Genomic DNA, 15,352 nt, shown 5'->3' on the forward strand with positions numbered 1-15,352 from the left:
TACCCCATGTAGCCCATATTTTGAGTTTGTTACCCTGTTTAGCCCATAGTTGTGTGTAAACACCTTTTATTTATTCAAAATCTTGAACTGTGTAGAATAATTTTAATGTTTTTTTTTTTTGGAAAAATTATGCGTTATGTCTAGTGGGAGAAAATATTTACCCCATGTAGCCCATATTTTGAGTTTGTTACCCTGTTTAGCCCATAGTTGTGTGTAAACACCTTTTATTTATTCAAAATCTTGAACTGTGTAGAATAATTTTAATGCTTTTTTTTTTTTTTGGAAAAATTATGCGTTATGTCTAGTGGGAGAAAATATTAATGAGAAAATCTTGAACTTCGTGGAATTCTTTTTTTTTTTTTAATGCTTTTTTGTTTGGGAAAAATTACGCTCTATGTTTAGTGGAAGAGAATATTAACCCTATGTAGCCCATATTTTGATTTTGTTCCCGGTTTAGCCTATAGTTGTGTATATACACCTTGTATACATTATTATACGCTTTTATACGAGGTTGATACATTATGGATAATGCTTTCCCCAGTTATTATAATGTTACATAATATTGTATATTTTGTGTATTTACAGAGGGAAAACCGATTCCAACTGAGCTGAGGAATGAAGAGGCTGCTCTTCGCAAAGAAATCGACCTTGAAGATGAAAATACTGCTGGTATGCTAATTGACCCTTTTGCCCCATGTGTTGTTTGCATGATTTTATAAGTTTAGAGGACTGATTAAGGGTGATGCAATTAGTATTGGTTATGGATACTTAGTTTATTTAACTGGGGTGGAAGTGGTTTTTGGTGTTTAATAGTAGGAGAAGAAGTGCTATGTTTACTTAGGTGCCGTTTGGCCATAAAAATTATTCACTTTTTTCCGGATTTTTTTTCTTCACTTTTTTCACTTTTGGGCGTTTGGCCATAAATATTCCGAATACAACTTGAAGTTGTATTCCGTAATACCAAAAACTCAAAAAACTTGTTTTTAAAAAAAAAATCACTTTTTTCACTTTTTTACAACTACATTTCACCAAAAACTACAATTTCAAAAACTATGGCCAAACACAACTCCAACTCCAACTTCAAAAATTCCAAAAAAAGTGAATTTGTTTTTGGTATTTATGGCCAAACAGCACCTTAGATTTGCTTAAAATGATTGACAAAAATGAATTGAAGGCCAAAGATTGGATTTTTTTCGTTAGCAAATAACATAATATGGGAAAAAGAAAAGTTGAAAGATTAAAAGTTGGATGTTGGTAGGCATGTAGAGCCATATTTAGCAGAATGGGAAGAACAGACAGGGAAAGATGGGCACGAGAATGCAATACCATTTCTAGTAGGAATGTAACTTTATTTTCACTTTGTTAGTGTGAGGCAAAAAGATGGAACAAAAACCGACCAAAAATACACTAAAATATCTTGTTCGTTTTGTCAAAAAGAGTTCATATTGTTAAGCTATTCTCTTTCTAGTTTGTTTTTGACTTTTAAGCGCTGTTCCATCTTAGAACTGAATTACTTTGAAATTGTGGTATAATTGATTGATATATAGTTGTCTAAAAAAGGGGTTTGGCTTACGTCTCATGTATTCTGTTTCAGTAACGGCTACTACATGGCATCAGAAGACGTGATCTATTGTGTAGAAATTGCTTTTGCACTTCATATTTAAGTGAAAAATAATTTAATCGGCTCTGTATTTGAAAGTTTAATTTACAATAGAAGTTAATACTACATAATTTGTTGCAATGAATTGGCACATTTTCCATAACAAAATTGCAAATTTTCTTTTTAAGCATAATCCAGAAAAAAAGTGTTGAATTGCAATTAGAATTTGGGGACCAGTTTCAAGATTTTACTAGAATTAGGATCAATTTATCCGCTTAAGCTTGAAATTAGTATTAAAAATTGGAGCTGCTTGTTCTTGTAAAAAGCAATGAAGGATGGAAGGTAGTGGCGGATTTAGATTAGACACAAGTTCAACAAAACCACTGCGTTTAGCTCAGACAAATATTTGGGTCATATATGAAGAATAGAATTCATTAATTCTTTAGGATGGCAAGTTTTGAGCTCTCCCAGTGCAGGTTAGCATATCGTGCACCTCACCATGGGTAGGAGGCCAAACCTTCGACACTGGAAATTGCACTACTAGAACAGCAGAGACGTAATACTAGCTAGAGGAATTTGATTTAGGGTACAGTTATGGCCCAGAAGAAGGGAATGAAGCGAACTAATTACATTGCTGTGATCAAGTTGCTCTTGCTGCTTAGTTACCAGTGGCCTGTACTGTTGTAGTAGCTGCAACGAAGGGGTTTGAGTCTTGTACAACTGGTGTGACAGTGAGCCCAACTCGAATTCAGACCGGTGGATCTAGTAATGTGCTCGTAACAACTGCTGCTGCTACTGTGGTGAGCCCAATTCGACTTAAAAGTACTCCGGCTAAGGAGACATTAGCAGAATGGAACCAAATCATTCATGGTTCAGCTGATGAATGTAGTCATTGTGAGCAGATGAGGTAGGGCACTTGTAGTCAACAACTGGTAATAATCTGGAACCCGATTCTATAACTCGCAGTGCATCCAAAACATCAGTTTGGGACAATTTTGATATATCAAAAATCCGTAATGTTGGTTTTAATCTAGAATATGTGCCACCATCTAATAAAGGGGATTAACTAAAAGTAGAAACTGAAGATGAGGATATCAGAGAGGTAGAATACTGTTAGAATTTTATTGTTTGTTATGTGTTGGGAGCTCATCCTCCATTTTCTATATTAAATGGCTTCATACAGAGGATGTGGAGAAAACTAGGTATCAACAAAATATTAATGATGAAGAATGACATACTTTTGGTGAGATTTGACTCTGGAGAAGGGAAGGATGAGGTGTTAAAAGGTGGGATCTATCAGTTTGCTAACAAACCACTTATTATGAAGGCATAGGATCCGAATATGGAGTTTTCAAGGGAGGAACTAATAGAAGATGCTTTGATGGGATATCAACTACCTACCAATCTTTAAAAGCCAAATACCTCATGTTTTTGTATAGCTGGGTTTATTTATCTCCATTAGATTCCCCTGTTACCTTTCTGAACTTTGTCAGTTTCCTGTCCCTTAACTAGCTATATAAAGGAGAGCTGGCCCTTTTGCTATTCTACATTTGTAACTACTATGCATCTGCTTGATGCCTGCAATGAAATCATTTATCTTAAAAAAAAAAAACTATTTTCTATCCCCATCTGGATAAAACTACCAGGTTTAGATTTTAAATACTGGAGTGCCAAGGGTCTAAGCAAAATAGGAAGTCTCATGGGAAAGACTCTAATAGTTGATAGACATAATGAAAGGAATATTGGGCTAAACTTTGCAAGACTATTATTAGAGGTGAGAATTGGCGCAATATTACTTGATACCATGTGTTTCCTGAATGAAAGGGGGAATCTAATAAAACAAAAGGTAACTTATGATTGGAAGCCATCCATATACAATCTCTGTCAGAAATATAGTCATACTAAGAAAATATGTAGGAAGAATAAAGCAAACAAGCAATAAGAGTACAACAAGAACATGTGAAAACTGTGCGGTCGGGACCTATAACCTTTACAGTTATTCGCCCTTTTATGCTGTATCTTCATCATGCCTTTTCTATGACAAATGTCACTTTATTCTCTTAAGAATATATTCAGAGATGGGAATTGTAGACGATGCATGTACAAGTAGAGCACAGTGTCTTGCTGTTGAGATGTTCTCCAATTACATTACGTGTTGAGTTGTAGTTGTACGTGCTATGTATTTGCTAAGACAAGGCTTTTGTCTATTTTTAATGATGTTGATGCAGTACCTCGATCAACTATTGATGATGAATATGCTAATGCAACTGAAAAAGATCCCAAAATCTTGCTTACCACTTCAAGAAATCCTAGTGCTCCTCTTACCCAGTTTGTCAAGGTTGGTGTACCCTTAAATTGTCCTGTTATATTACGTAATCCCCTAACCCCTTCACTCTTTCTTTTACAAGTCATTAAATTGATAACTATATTTTTTCAATTGACATTTCTCATGTCGTATTCTTTCCTTCTTCCCCTGTTGTTGTATGGAGCCAGGAGTTGAAAATTGTGTTCCCTAATGCTCAGCGGATGAATCGTGGTGGTCAGGTTGGGCTTACAACTTGAAAGATTCATTATATTACAATTGGAACTGTTTTCTCTAACTTCTTGTCGGGTAGGACGATCCATTAGCTTAAAATTTAAATTACAATTTAGAAGTATGTGTATATGTACATTTTTGTGTCTGTATGTGTATCCTGGAACACAGTAAATACTGGAAAACTGTTTGAGGCACACATATATACACCACGTATTAGTTTTGTAAAAAAAGCAGCTCTGGACTTTAGACCCCTTGTTTTTTGCGGGGAAAATGATTTAGCTGAAGCACTTATTTACTTTAATATACTTGCGTAACAAGCTATTTAGTTCTTCAAGCCTATGTTGCTCGGTGTTTTAAAAATATTGTCTGGGTGCATGTCGGGTCCTCCAAAAGTACTGCATTTTTGGAGGATCCGCCATTTTGGATAGTCCGAGCAGCATAGCTTCAAGCTATTTACATTCTTAGACTTTCTTGTATTTGTTTATCATGTGTTTGTATTTTACTCATTTTTTTGCAGGTTATATCAGAAATAATTGAAACATGCCGAGCTCATGATTTTACAGATGTAATTTTGGTCCATGAGCATCGTGGTGTGCCTGATGGTATTATCATTAGCCATCTGCCTTTTGGTCCAACTGCTTACTTTGGATTGCTCAATGTGGTAAGTGGTCTTACTCTTCCCTTGTATATCCAGAAGTTTTCTTCTGCTGGCTGTGAGTTGTAGACGACGTTCTCATCTATCTTTTTCATGCAGGTCACCAGACATGATATCAAGGACAAAAAATCTATGGGAACAATGCCTGAGGCGTACCCACATTTGATTTTTGACAAATTTTCAACTAAGGTAATTCCTAACACCCCTTTTGATGAAGAATAAAACTTCACCCTCATTTCAATAGACTTGCATATTTCCAAAAGAAACGAAAATCTATGTTATCTAGAGTTATTTATTCTTAATATAGCGTGAGATATTTTGATCATGCAGCTTGGTGAGAGGACAGTTAACATCCTAAAGCATTTGTTTCCTGTGCCCAAGCCTGATACAAAACGTATCATCACATTTGCTAACCAGTCAGATTACATTTCATTCAGGTTAGTTTCTTGTTCATAGTAATTAAATTACTGAAAAAATGATGGTGCCATACGAGCGGATGAAGCTTATAAACTAGTATATCTTTGGGCTTAGCTATTCTTAAACAATTATAGATATAGGAAGTTTTTTTTCCTCGTGCAACATCTTTTTGTGTGTTTTCAAGTTCATTTCAGGGATGGCTCTTTTAGTTGTTTTGGTCATTGCTTTTTATACATTTGTTCCAGCAGCTTAGCATAGTGATTATTTCAGAAATCATTAAGATACTGAGAGAATAGTTGAATAAGATACGGCTTCTTCTTTCCCCATTGCTTTGTACTAAATTTGATTGAGACATGCAGACATCACATCTATGAAAAGCATGGAGGTCCAAAATCAATTGAGCTGAAAGAGGTTGGCCCTCGATTTGAACTACGGCTTTACCAGGTAACAATAATTAAAACAGGACCTGGTTCGTCATATTTGTTTGCATCCACGTTAATGAATAATTGTGAAACTGTGGTATCTTGATTTATCTACGTTTAGTAGCCAGACCTACATTTTCCACATCCACATATTCCTTCAAAATAATTTGGAACAATAAAAAAGGAAAAGAAGTGCTGCAAGTTCTCTTATCTGCTCGTTCCTGATCAAGTTCCTTGTTTTTATACGTAGATCAAATTAGGGACGATGGACCAAGACGAAGCTCAAACTGAATGGGTCATAAGGCCTTACATGAACACATCCAAAAAGCGGACGCTTCTAGGGGACTGAACATGCAGAATATGAAGTTTGAAGTGAAGCCTCCACGTCTTTCCGTTTGCACCAACAGGAGTTGATTTCATACTTTGGTGATGATTGCTGCTAAAATCAGTTTTGTTACCCAAAAAAAACGTCTCTTAGCTAGACATATGTTTGGTCGTTGAAATGCAAGAGAGGTGATTGATCTTAGAGCAACATATTTGACTTAAATTTGCTGCTTCCAATTCCACAGAGAAGAGATGTAAGGTCTTGACCTTGGAATATAATGTTATGTATACTGTGCTAGGTTTTTTTTTTAAATCTCAAAATTGATTCATATGACTCTTCTTTCTTGAGGTTATTGCAGCTTAAATGATTGAGGAAAGAGCAAAATAGAGTGATTATTTTCTTTGCAACTTCGTTATTTGGTCAATAATTCTCTTTTCCCTTGTGTTAAGCATATAATCTTTTTAGCTTGCACATAATTTTAGAACTATTTTTGATAATGGTCAGTCAGGTTTTGTTTAGTTGTTTGCCGATTCTAAAGGTAGCCTATTTGATCCAACCCTCAATTGCATTTTCAACCCTGTACTCAACAATTTAACTAAGCTTGCTAGATACTATCAAAAGTATTTTGCTAGTTAAAGTACTTGAATCCAATTAATATGTCTTCATTAACCATTTTTGTAAATTCATAAAAAAAAAAAAAAAAGAACAAGTCTAAGCACCAAGGCACTGAAAAAAATAAAATAGAACTACTATATTATACAGTGCAACAGAAGCGCTCTATGTTTTTCTTTTATTAAAGTTTCCAATATCTCGAAGAGCAAGTCAATGACGTTTTCTGGTGCAAAACAAGGTAAATACTTATATTACATGTTTGATTTTAAACTATTGTCAACCATTCATGAGTCAATTTTTTCACATCATTACAAAGTTAATAGAGAAACGCTTTGTTTTCTTGAAGGAGTACCATTGGAATAAAATAGCTTGTTGAGATCTTCCACATTAATATCTTTCGATTTGCAGTTGTAGCTATTGAATTTCCTTTAAGTTATTGGTGAAACTACAAGCATATTTGATAAAGTGACAAGAACAGTTCTTCATGCTAATTAAAGCGAGAGTATCTGGTCCTTTCTAAAGAGTTCAAGCTCAAATATACTTTGGATTTTTTGTAAGTCACATTTTAAAAAGGTGTACAAAAAACAAATCATTATACCGATATCATATTAAAAAGGCAAAGTTTAAGTACTCAATGGGGCAGGAAGTTCAGTGAATTCAAAGTATGGTATATGTTGTTATGATTAAATTAACTCTCCCTTTTATTTTTTATATGTTGGAGTGCTTTAAAATATTTTCTCCCACACATGCCACTTTTTTATGCAAAAGTACATCACTCTTTTCGTCATCACCACAAGGAAGAGTGACCTATTTATTGGTATAGAGAGTCTTTCATAAAAGTTGGTAAGAAATTTAGTGGATAATAAAGTATGTGACGATGCGTGTGGTTTTGACTAATTATTGATTCTATAAGTGGGTATAATCTGGTATATGTGTAATGGGATAAGTGCAGCGAGTCTGGTTGAACTGAACATAGCTCTTTATTATAGTTTTAATAAAAGAAAACGACCCCTCAAAGATTTCGTATGTTATTTTTATATCTCTTACGTTTTTGTTTTTGGTGAACAGTGAAAACTTACCATAACAAACAAAACAAAATACAAATTGAAGAGCACCCAACCCGCAGTACCACCTTCCAGGAAGAGGGCATATGAAAGAAAGGCCTCAAGCAGAAACATCAGTATCTCATTACGACGTGTTTGTATGTATCTTGGACTTATCTCTTACGTTTAAAACTATAAGTTTCTGTAAAAAAGAAATAAAACAAAAGACAAATTATAGTAAATGGATATCTATTGAAGTAAATGGCCAAAAAAATTGCAAAAAAATTATGCTCACAAACTCTCTATAATATCACTCATGAATACCCTTTGCTAAATTAAGTTGGAATCTATATCCAACATCCTTTTTATAATTAGCCCAGAGGTATAATAAGAAAATTAATTAACTCACGTTTCATGTTAAAGAACTTAAATCCTATGAAATTTAGTTAAGCTTACAGAGAAACTAGTTTAATACTATCTTTATAAGTCATTTCTCTAACAAAACAAAGGTAGGCATATGTAACAAGAAAGGAAAAAGAAACTAAATTATACATAGTTTTACTTTACAGGTCAAAACTATTAAAAAAAAAACGGAAAAGAAAATTGAACAATTTCTCGATTGGTGCATCTCATCCTTATAGATGAGACGTACTAATCTTACAGGTCAATATTTCGTTAATAAAAATAAAAATTGTGTTTAATTTAAATGAGAGTGTTTTTTGTTTCTCACTTTGTGTCTGGTACTGTACTCACTTATGGGTCCGACTAGTTCAATTTCGCTCCAATAAATTTCACTATAGGGATGAAGCACTCCCTACCAAAAACGATTCCATTATCACGACTCGAATCTCAAACCTCTATTAGAACCTAAAGTACTTAATTACCACCCCATCACAACTCTAAACCTTATATAAGGTCTTTAAAACGTTTAATTTTATCTTTTGCCTTGTATAATAATTTATTCAATCTTCTTAGTTCTTATCTTAGTCAGCATGAAACATCAATTATGTCATGTTTATAAACAAAGGGCGAAAATTGTGTTCTTATTCAATGTTGAAATGATACTAAATAAATGGAGTCAAAAGTATTTTTAAACAAAGCGGAACACTAATCTTATTCAATCTTTTAATGATTGGATATTGCAAAACCTTTATAATAAAAACTAAGATTCAATTCATACCTTATATACAAAGTTGACTTGTTAGTTTTTTATCCCAACCTCAAAGGACGTAGAAATCTAAACTCTTTATTGCTTTGATGCCTTAGTTTAAACATATATTAACTTCTAAGTTCTATGCAATGATGGTAACTTATAATTTTAAAATAATGATAGTAATCTGACTAAATTGCATTGATAGTCTAATTTTCTTTACACCATCAATATATTTAACTTAATTATATACACCGATAAGATAATAAATTTTTACACTGCCGAATTACTTTTATATATCCTAGCAAGTAACTTCCTTCATTTCCAAAATTATGAATTTCGCCTTTTTATGGAGTAATTATAAATACTTTTTAGATGATATGATAATGCAAAAAATATAAGAAATAATATACACTATCAATTTATATAAGCTAAACTCAAATCGATATTGATTACATACCCCATATTATAAAAGAGCTTTAGTTATACACATTGTCATTAAGATTTTTTTATCATCATTAAATCACTCTTATCTATTTTAATAATAATAGATAACTTATCTTATTTTTAAATTGTTAATCGTATAATTTAACGAAACTTATTTAAAAGTATCTTTTAGGTAATAATATGAAGAAAAAAAATCTTTAAAACTTACGTGATGTATAACTTAAACTCTTTAAAAAACAAAAACAAAAATATCAAAGTTTTGTGGGTAGATAAGTGTCAAAAGGAAAGTTCCACTCATTTATTTCAAATTAAAAATAGCCAATCCATGTCATCTACCTCTCGCCCTCCACGTCCCTCTCTTCCTAACATTAACACCTTGTGTGGATGGTTAATGCATCATATTATATTATATTATATTATATTATATTATATTATTGATGGGTAAAATATTTTGAACGGATAGTATCGTTTTTTGTTGTTACATAATATTACATATTTGAAGGATAAACCTACAAGAAAAGTAGAATATTGAGTAGAGCTATTACAATAAAAAGGTACGATAAAAGATAAAATAAAATTAGTCCGTGTTAGACTATAAGTAAAGACAAAATGAGGAGGAAAAAGGGTAACGACGCGATCACATCAAATCGATCATTATATAAAATGAGATTTTTCGTCTTTACGTAACAGTAAATTTAACTATACGATGCAACAAAAATTAAGCATCAATCAAAACAAACATTATATTTAAATTAACAACGCAATACACGAATACAATACAATCGGTAACAACCATCCAAACCAAGTGTAACATTTTCTTTCATATATAAATATATAAATCTCTCTCGATTTCCAAGAAATATATCAGTTAGAAACTTCCAAAACTTTTAAAAAGTCCACTTTTTTCATACTCCAAAATCTCATATTTCCTCCATCACCGGCAACAACCCACCGGAAAGCACCCGACCCGACCCGTTTTATTGCCATGACTTCCAGTCTAAGCCCACTAGGAACAGCTCTAACAATAATATTCATCATCATCTTCCAAAGAGCTTCTTCTTTTTTTATTCTGTCTTAAAACACAACAAACGAATATCTCTCGGGTAGAACCCGACCCGAACCCGAGTTCCCATGATCCGGTGGAAATGGAGCTTATTGATTTGTTGAAGCTACATGATATGTATGGACCATCGAGATTTCTGTTTACGATAAACGAAGAAGAGAAAGAAGATTTGGAATCGGATAAATCGGATGAGAAAATGAAGAGCATGAGCTTAAAGGAGTGTATGAAAATTGATGAAGACTCGCCGGAAAACTTGCCAGAGTCGCCGGAAGTGATGTCGGAGTTGCCGGAAAAGGAGTTAGTCGGCGAAGAGTTGCCAGAGGAGGTGGCAATTGATTATGATTCTATGGAGAATAAAACGACTCCGTTTTCAACTCCTTGCGATTCGCCGTTTTACTTAACTCCGGTGGCTTCTCCGAGGCGTGAAGGGATCATTTAGAAGCTGATTAGAGTTATGCAAGGGTTAGTAATATAAGGATTAGTTATGAAGGAATCTATATATTATTTTATGCACGAATTAGTTATTTATATAATAGTTATTTCACTTTTTATCCTGCATAAAATAATATATAGATTTCCTCATAACTTATATATGTATTAGTTATATACGAGTTTTTAAATTGCAAATCAAATATCGACTTTGCCTGTATTGGTGTTAGTCAGCGAAGAGTTGCCTGAGGAGGTGGTTGCGGTGCCGACAACTAATAATGATGCTAATTCTACGAAGAGTAAAACGACATTGTTTTACTCAACTCCAGTAGCTTCTCCGACTCGTGAAGTAAGCTTATAAAACGTCATTGTTATGCAACGTCGGCAGGGGATTCATAATTTGAAATTTATAGGTTCCTACAGCAATATTAAATTATTTTACAATGATAACTAAGTGCACAATCGAATATATATAATACATATATAGGATATGAGCAAATTACTGAGTTTCCGAAAACCCGTAGTGGAAGAGCTGGATCAACTGCTGATCGACGGCCGGCTTTGCCGAGCTGTAGTAGGAAATCTTTTGTATGGTTTGATTTTGACATTTTACTTTATTGGTTTCTATGTTTCCCATTGGTTGTATATTTATGTTATTGTTGTGTCGCTAGAACTTTCTAAGAAATTTTGAGGTGACCAGAACTATATATTTTTAGTATTAATGAAGCATGCATATGAGATAATAATGATCATAAGATATATTCTTTTCGTTTCAATTTATTTAAACATATTTAGTGGGACATGATTTTTTTTTTCTTCAAAAAAATAAGACTTTTTAAATACGTCTAGCCTTAAAAGAGTTATTAGACTTTTGAGAATTGTTTTAAACATGTTATAATATTTATGTAACTATACACCCATTTTTAATGATAAATGGAGAAGATTAAGTTAATAAGTTTCTAAATAGAAATGACTTATTATTTTTCAAACGGACTACAATAAAATAGGATAGCATAAACTGAAACGAAGGAAGCATACTATATTGTTAAAGTAAACAAATTTGAAAATGGTATTGCTGTTTAACCTAAAATCTGCTCATTAGGTCAATCAATTAGATTTATATAATGAGGTCACAAGCGATTGGGTTAGCCCAAATTTAATTAATCCTTTGATAATGTGAATATGATGAAAATAACGCAAAAATAATAATCGATGGATAATCAGATTAAAATATCACAAGATTGTTCCTATATTGAAGTTTAGAATCTATTAAAATTTATCGGATTTCTAACATCAATTTTAGACCGACACCGATCTGTCGAAATTTCGACATCTTTTTGACCGTTCGAAAAAGGCTAACACTAACACAAAAATTGGAAAGTCGACGGTATCCGTCGAAAGAGTACTGTCATTATATGTTTTGATTGTGGCGTATCTATCGAGATAAGTGATTTCCCATTATTAGAAGATTAATTCAAAGTTGAAGTAGGAAACCTAAATAGTTTAGGATTTGGTATCTTAATATGATTTGTAGCCAAATTCATATGGAAATAGATTTTCCAATTTCTACTAAAAAACGGTTTTGAACTACTATTATAAATAAGAGTGTTACTACCTATTTGAGTAGTGAAGAATTGGAAGAATATATTTTTCGGGGCCTCTAAGAAATAGGTTGACATAGCGTTCTACAAACTATAGGGTGGATAATAATTCTTTTGTTTTGTGTATTAAAAGGCTTAAGTTTTGGAAATTGGATTAAAGATAGTATTTTTTAAAGATGGGGTCTTCTTCACGAGGGTTTACTTTGTCCTTTAATTATAGAGATGTTTCAGTTTTTAATGGTTTGCCATATATGTGAAGGAGCTAATCGCTGGAGGAGCTGCTGGTGCATTTGCCAAAACCACGGTTGCTCCTCTAGAGCGGGTGAAAATACTTATGCAGAAGAGAACGGGAGGCTTTAATTATCTTGGAGTTTACCATTCTCTAAAGAAGATCCTGAAACACGAAGGCATTGTTGGTTTCTATAGAGGAAATGGAGCGAGTGTCCTTTGAATTGTTCCATATGCTGCATTGCATTTCATGGAATATGAGCATTATCGTGGTTGGGTTTTGAATAACTACGACTCTGTCGTGGGATCAGGGTCTTCTGTAGATCTTTTAGCTGGCTCAGCTGCAGGAGGAACTGTAGTTTTGTATACCTATCCTCTAGATTTGGCTCGTACCAAGTTGGCTTATCAAGTTGTGGACTCAAAAGGATGTTTGAGGATCTATCCTCCATATAGTGGTGTTAAACATGTCATCGGACTGTCTACAAGGAAGGGGGACTACGTGCACTATATCGGGGCATAGGGCCTACAGTTGTTGGTATTCTTCCGTATGCTGGATTAAAGTTTTATGTTTATGAGGAATTAAAGAGGTGTGTTCCCGAAGAGCATCAAAGCTCCATTTGATATGTCTTTCTTGTGGAGCTCTAGGTGGCTTATTTGGATAGACGTTTACGTATTCGCTGGACGTGGTTAGGAGGCAGATGCAGGGAGAGCATATGCATCCGTCATTTCAATGTGGAGCGCTTTACCCCCAAAATAGGAATACGTTTAACATGCTTTCTTCGATTGTCCGTAATCAAGGTTGGAGGCAATTGTTTGCTGGCCTTATTTTGATAGAGTTGATCATAAGGAATATTTGTCTAAATTATCATTATATCTTCCTTAAATAATTTATTAATGAGTAATCCTCCTAAACCTCCAAACAAACTTAACGAAAACATGCTTTATTATTCTCATAATCATATCTCCCAAAATATTGAAACACAAAACAAAACCAGAATAAGAGAAACTCCAACATCAAAATAACCAGATTATATATATGTGTATCGATGAATAGCATCCAAGAATATGATCTGCTAATGACTAACCATACATCAAATCCCAAGCTAGGGATCGACTGTATGAATTCTCTATATTCGTTATAGTTATTCAAATACATTTCATCCTTATAAAGATAAATCGGGTTAAAAAACAAAACCCATAATCAACAACATCTAATTAACAAACCAAAGAATACATGTATAGAGAAACAAATTATAAAATTTTAGATTTTTGTTTTTTTTAAAGAAATAAGCTCCAAAATTAATTAATTAAGATTTCGTCCAATCAGGTAGGGTAATGCACTTAGTTCTCTCAAAAGTAGAAGACGATATCTTATCTGACTTCAAGGGAACCTTCAGTGAGCAGCCAACAAGAAATTTAAGCTTCCCCGTTGTGATCCAACCTGATTTGAGCCTAATGCGCATGGAAAACAATGTGTAAATATCGAAAGCTCCATTTTTCTTCTCGTCCTCATAGTCCGATTTCTCACTACTTCCCCATTCAACCGCGCTTTGTCCCTTGATCACTGGGTGCAAAGTGGTGGTGTTCCTAGGCTCCTGATAGAACGATTCAAGATTGGTGGTAGCGAATCTTCTATGATGGAAAGTGGTCTTGGCCTCGATGAAGTCAAAGTGGACCCCGAGCTTTTCATTGGAGTTTCTAATGTCAAAGCTGAGGTTGAGGTCATAATCAAGGGTGTTGGTTGAAGGGGAGAAATCGAATTTGGCCAATGAGGCATCCGCCACGTGGAAATAGACCTTGTTGGGCCTCCAAATGAGCCAAATGGCTAGAACAATGATGCCGAAGATGACTATGATGGCGCATAGTATCTGAAAAATGCATGCACAAACACAACTGAAGATACAGTTGCAACAACAAAATTTCCCCATGACGGGGATTTGTTTTTTTTTTTTTAATAATAAATTTGGATGGGAAGGATTTTTTTTATGTGTTCTAATACAGAAGAATCAAATTGGAGGGAGTGTGATTCTTCTGTATGTGTGTTGCTGCTAGTCTCAAATGTGGGGTTAATGTGTATATGTATAGATATATTTAGTTGGTGAAGCAGGAAAATAAAAGGCGGGGAGGAAATAGTGGAAATGCCAATAATGTTTTGGTGTGGTTAAGGTTTGACACACGATTGTCTTTGTTGAGAAATTCTATTTTAGTCAATTTTGTTAAAATTAGCTTTTTGTGGAGGAGATTTTATTGAGTTTGAATTATATTGAGTAATTAAGTAATTTTTTTAAACTATCCGGATATTTAGAAGTAAGCCTCCTTAAAATATGAAATTTGTGATTCTAAAAATAAGACCTGTTTTCGGCTGCAACGTGTAAATGTGACATGATGGTATAAAAAATAATTAACTAGACTAGCAGAAGAACCATGATATTCGAGTTAGCTTCCAGCCTTGCACGCACCTCGACTAATGTCATGAGATAAATGTTATCTCCCACCACCAACAGGGGCGGTTTTAGATTATACAATGGGGGTTCCCGGGAACCCCCATACATTCACGCTGATTCAGTATTTGTATTGAAAATTTCAGTAAATATATAAAAAATACAACTTGGGAATCCATTAACAAAGTGTGTTATTAGTCAAGTGGCAGAGAAAGAAGCTTTAAGCTATGCTCCCCTTGGTCAAGGGTTCAAATCCTCTATTAAAGTAACTCTTTTCACCAAAACTTGAACAGATGAAAAGAAATCACTTAAAGTTGTTTACATTAATAACAGTGTATATAAGTAAAACTCAATTTTATTATGGATGAGACATAGTCATAGTT

General features: G+C 33.8%; 3 protein-coding genes and 1 pseudogene across 4 annotated transcripts in view; 3 read left to right on the plus strand and 1 right to left on the minus strand.

The window, feature by feature from the left end:
* Positions 1-6,288, plus strand: part of LOC132625903 (uncharacterized) — a 29,525-nt gene extending 23,237 nt beyond the window's left edge. For both annotated transcript variants that reach the window (XM_060340534.1, XM_060340533.1), the window contains exons 2-9: positions 586-669; positions 3,829-3,938; positions 4,094-4,144; positions 4,654-4,797; positions 4,891-4,980; positions 5,122-5,228; positions 5,568-5,652; positions 5,881-6,288. In XM_060340534.1, coding sequence (XP_060196517.1) covers positions 586-669; positions 3,829-3,938; positions 4,094-4,144; positions 4,654-4,797; positions 4,891-4,980; positions 5,122-5,228; positions 5,568-5,652; positions 5,881-5,979 — 770 coding nt within the window. In that variant the 3' untranslated portion in view covers positions 5,980-6,288. The remainder of the gene's footprint in view (positions 1-585; positions 670-3,828; positions 3,939-4,093; positions 4,145-4,653; positions 4,798-4,890; positions 4,981-5,121; positions 5,229-5,567; positions 5,653-5,880) is intronic.
* A 3,623-nt stretch (positions 6,289-9,911) lies between these two features.
* On the plus strand, positions 9,912-10,819 carry LOC132625905 (uncharacterized). The gene has a single exon (XM_060340536.1). The coding sequence runs from the start codon at positions 10,353-10,355 to the stop codon at positions 10,707-10,709; it is 357 nt and encodes a 118-aa protein (XP_060196519.1). The 5' UTR covers positions 9,912-10,352; the 3' UTR covers positions 10,710-10,819.
* Positions 10,820-12,476: 1,657 nt separating this feature from the next.
* On the plus strand, positions 12,477-13,415 carry LOC132624581 (mitochondrial carrier protein CoAc1-like; annotated as a pseudogene).
* A 420-nt stretch (positions 13,416-13,835) lies between these two features.
* LOC132624585 (NDR1/HIN1-like protein 3) lies at positions 13,836-15,080 on the minus strand. The gene is made up of 2 exons (XM_060339345.1): positions 14,988-15,080; positions 13,836-14,396 (listed from the first exon to the last, which is right to left on the minus strand). The coding sequence occupies exons 1-2, from the start codon at positions 15,078-15,080 to the stop codon at positions 13,836-13,838; spliced, it is 654 nt and encodes a 217-aa protein (XP_060195328.1).
* Between the last annotated feature and the right edge of the window lie 272 nt (positions 15,081-15,352).

The sequence above is a fragment of the Lycium barbarum genome, chromosome 2 (genome assembly GCF_019175385.1).
Source record: "Lycium barbarum isolate Lr01 chromosome 2, ASM1917538v2, whole genome shotgun sequence".
NCBI lineage: Eukaryota > Viridiplantae > Streptophyta > Magnoliopsida > Solanales > Solanaceae > Lycium > Lycium barbarum.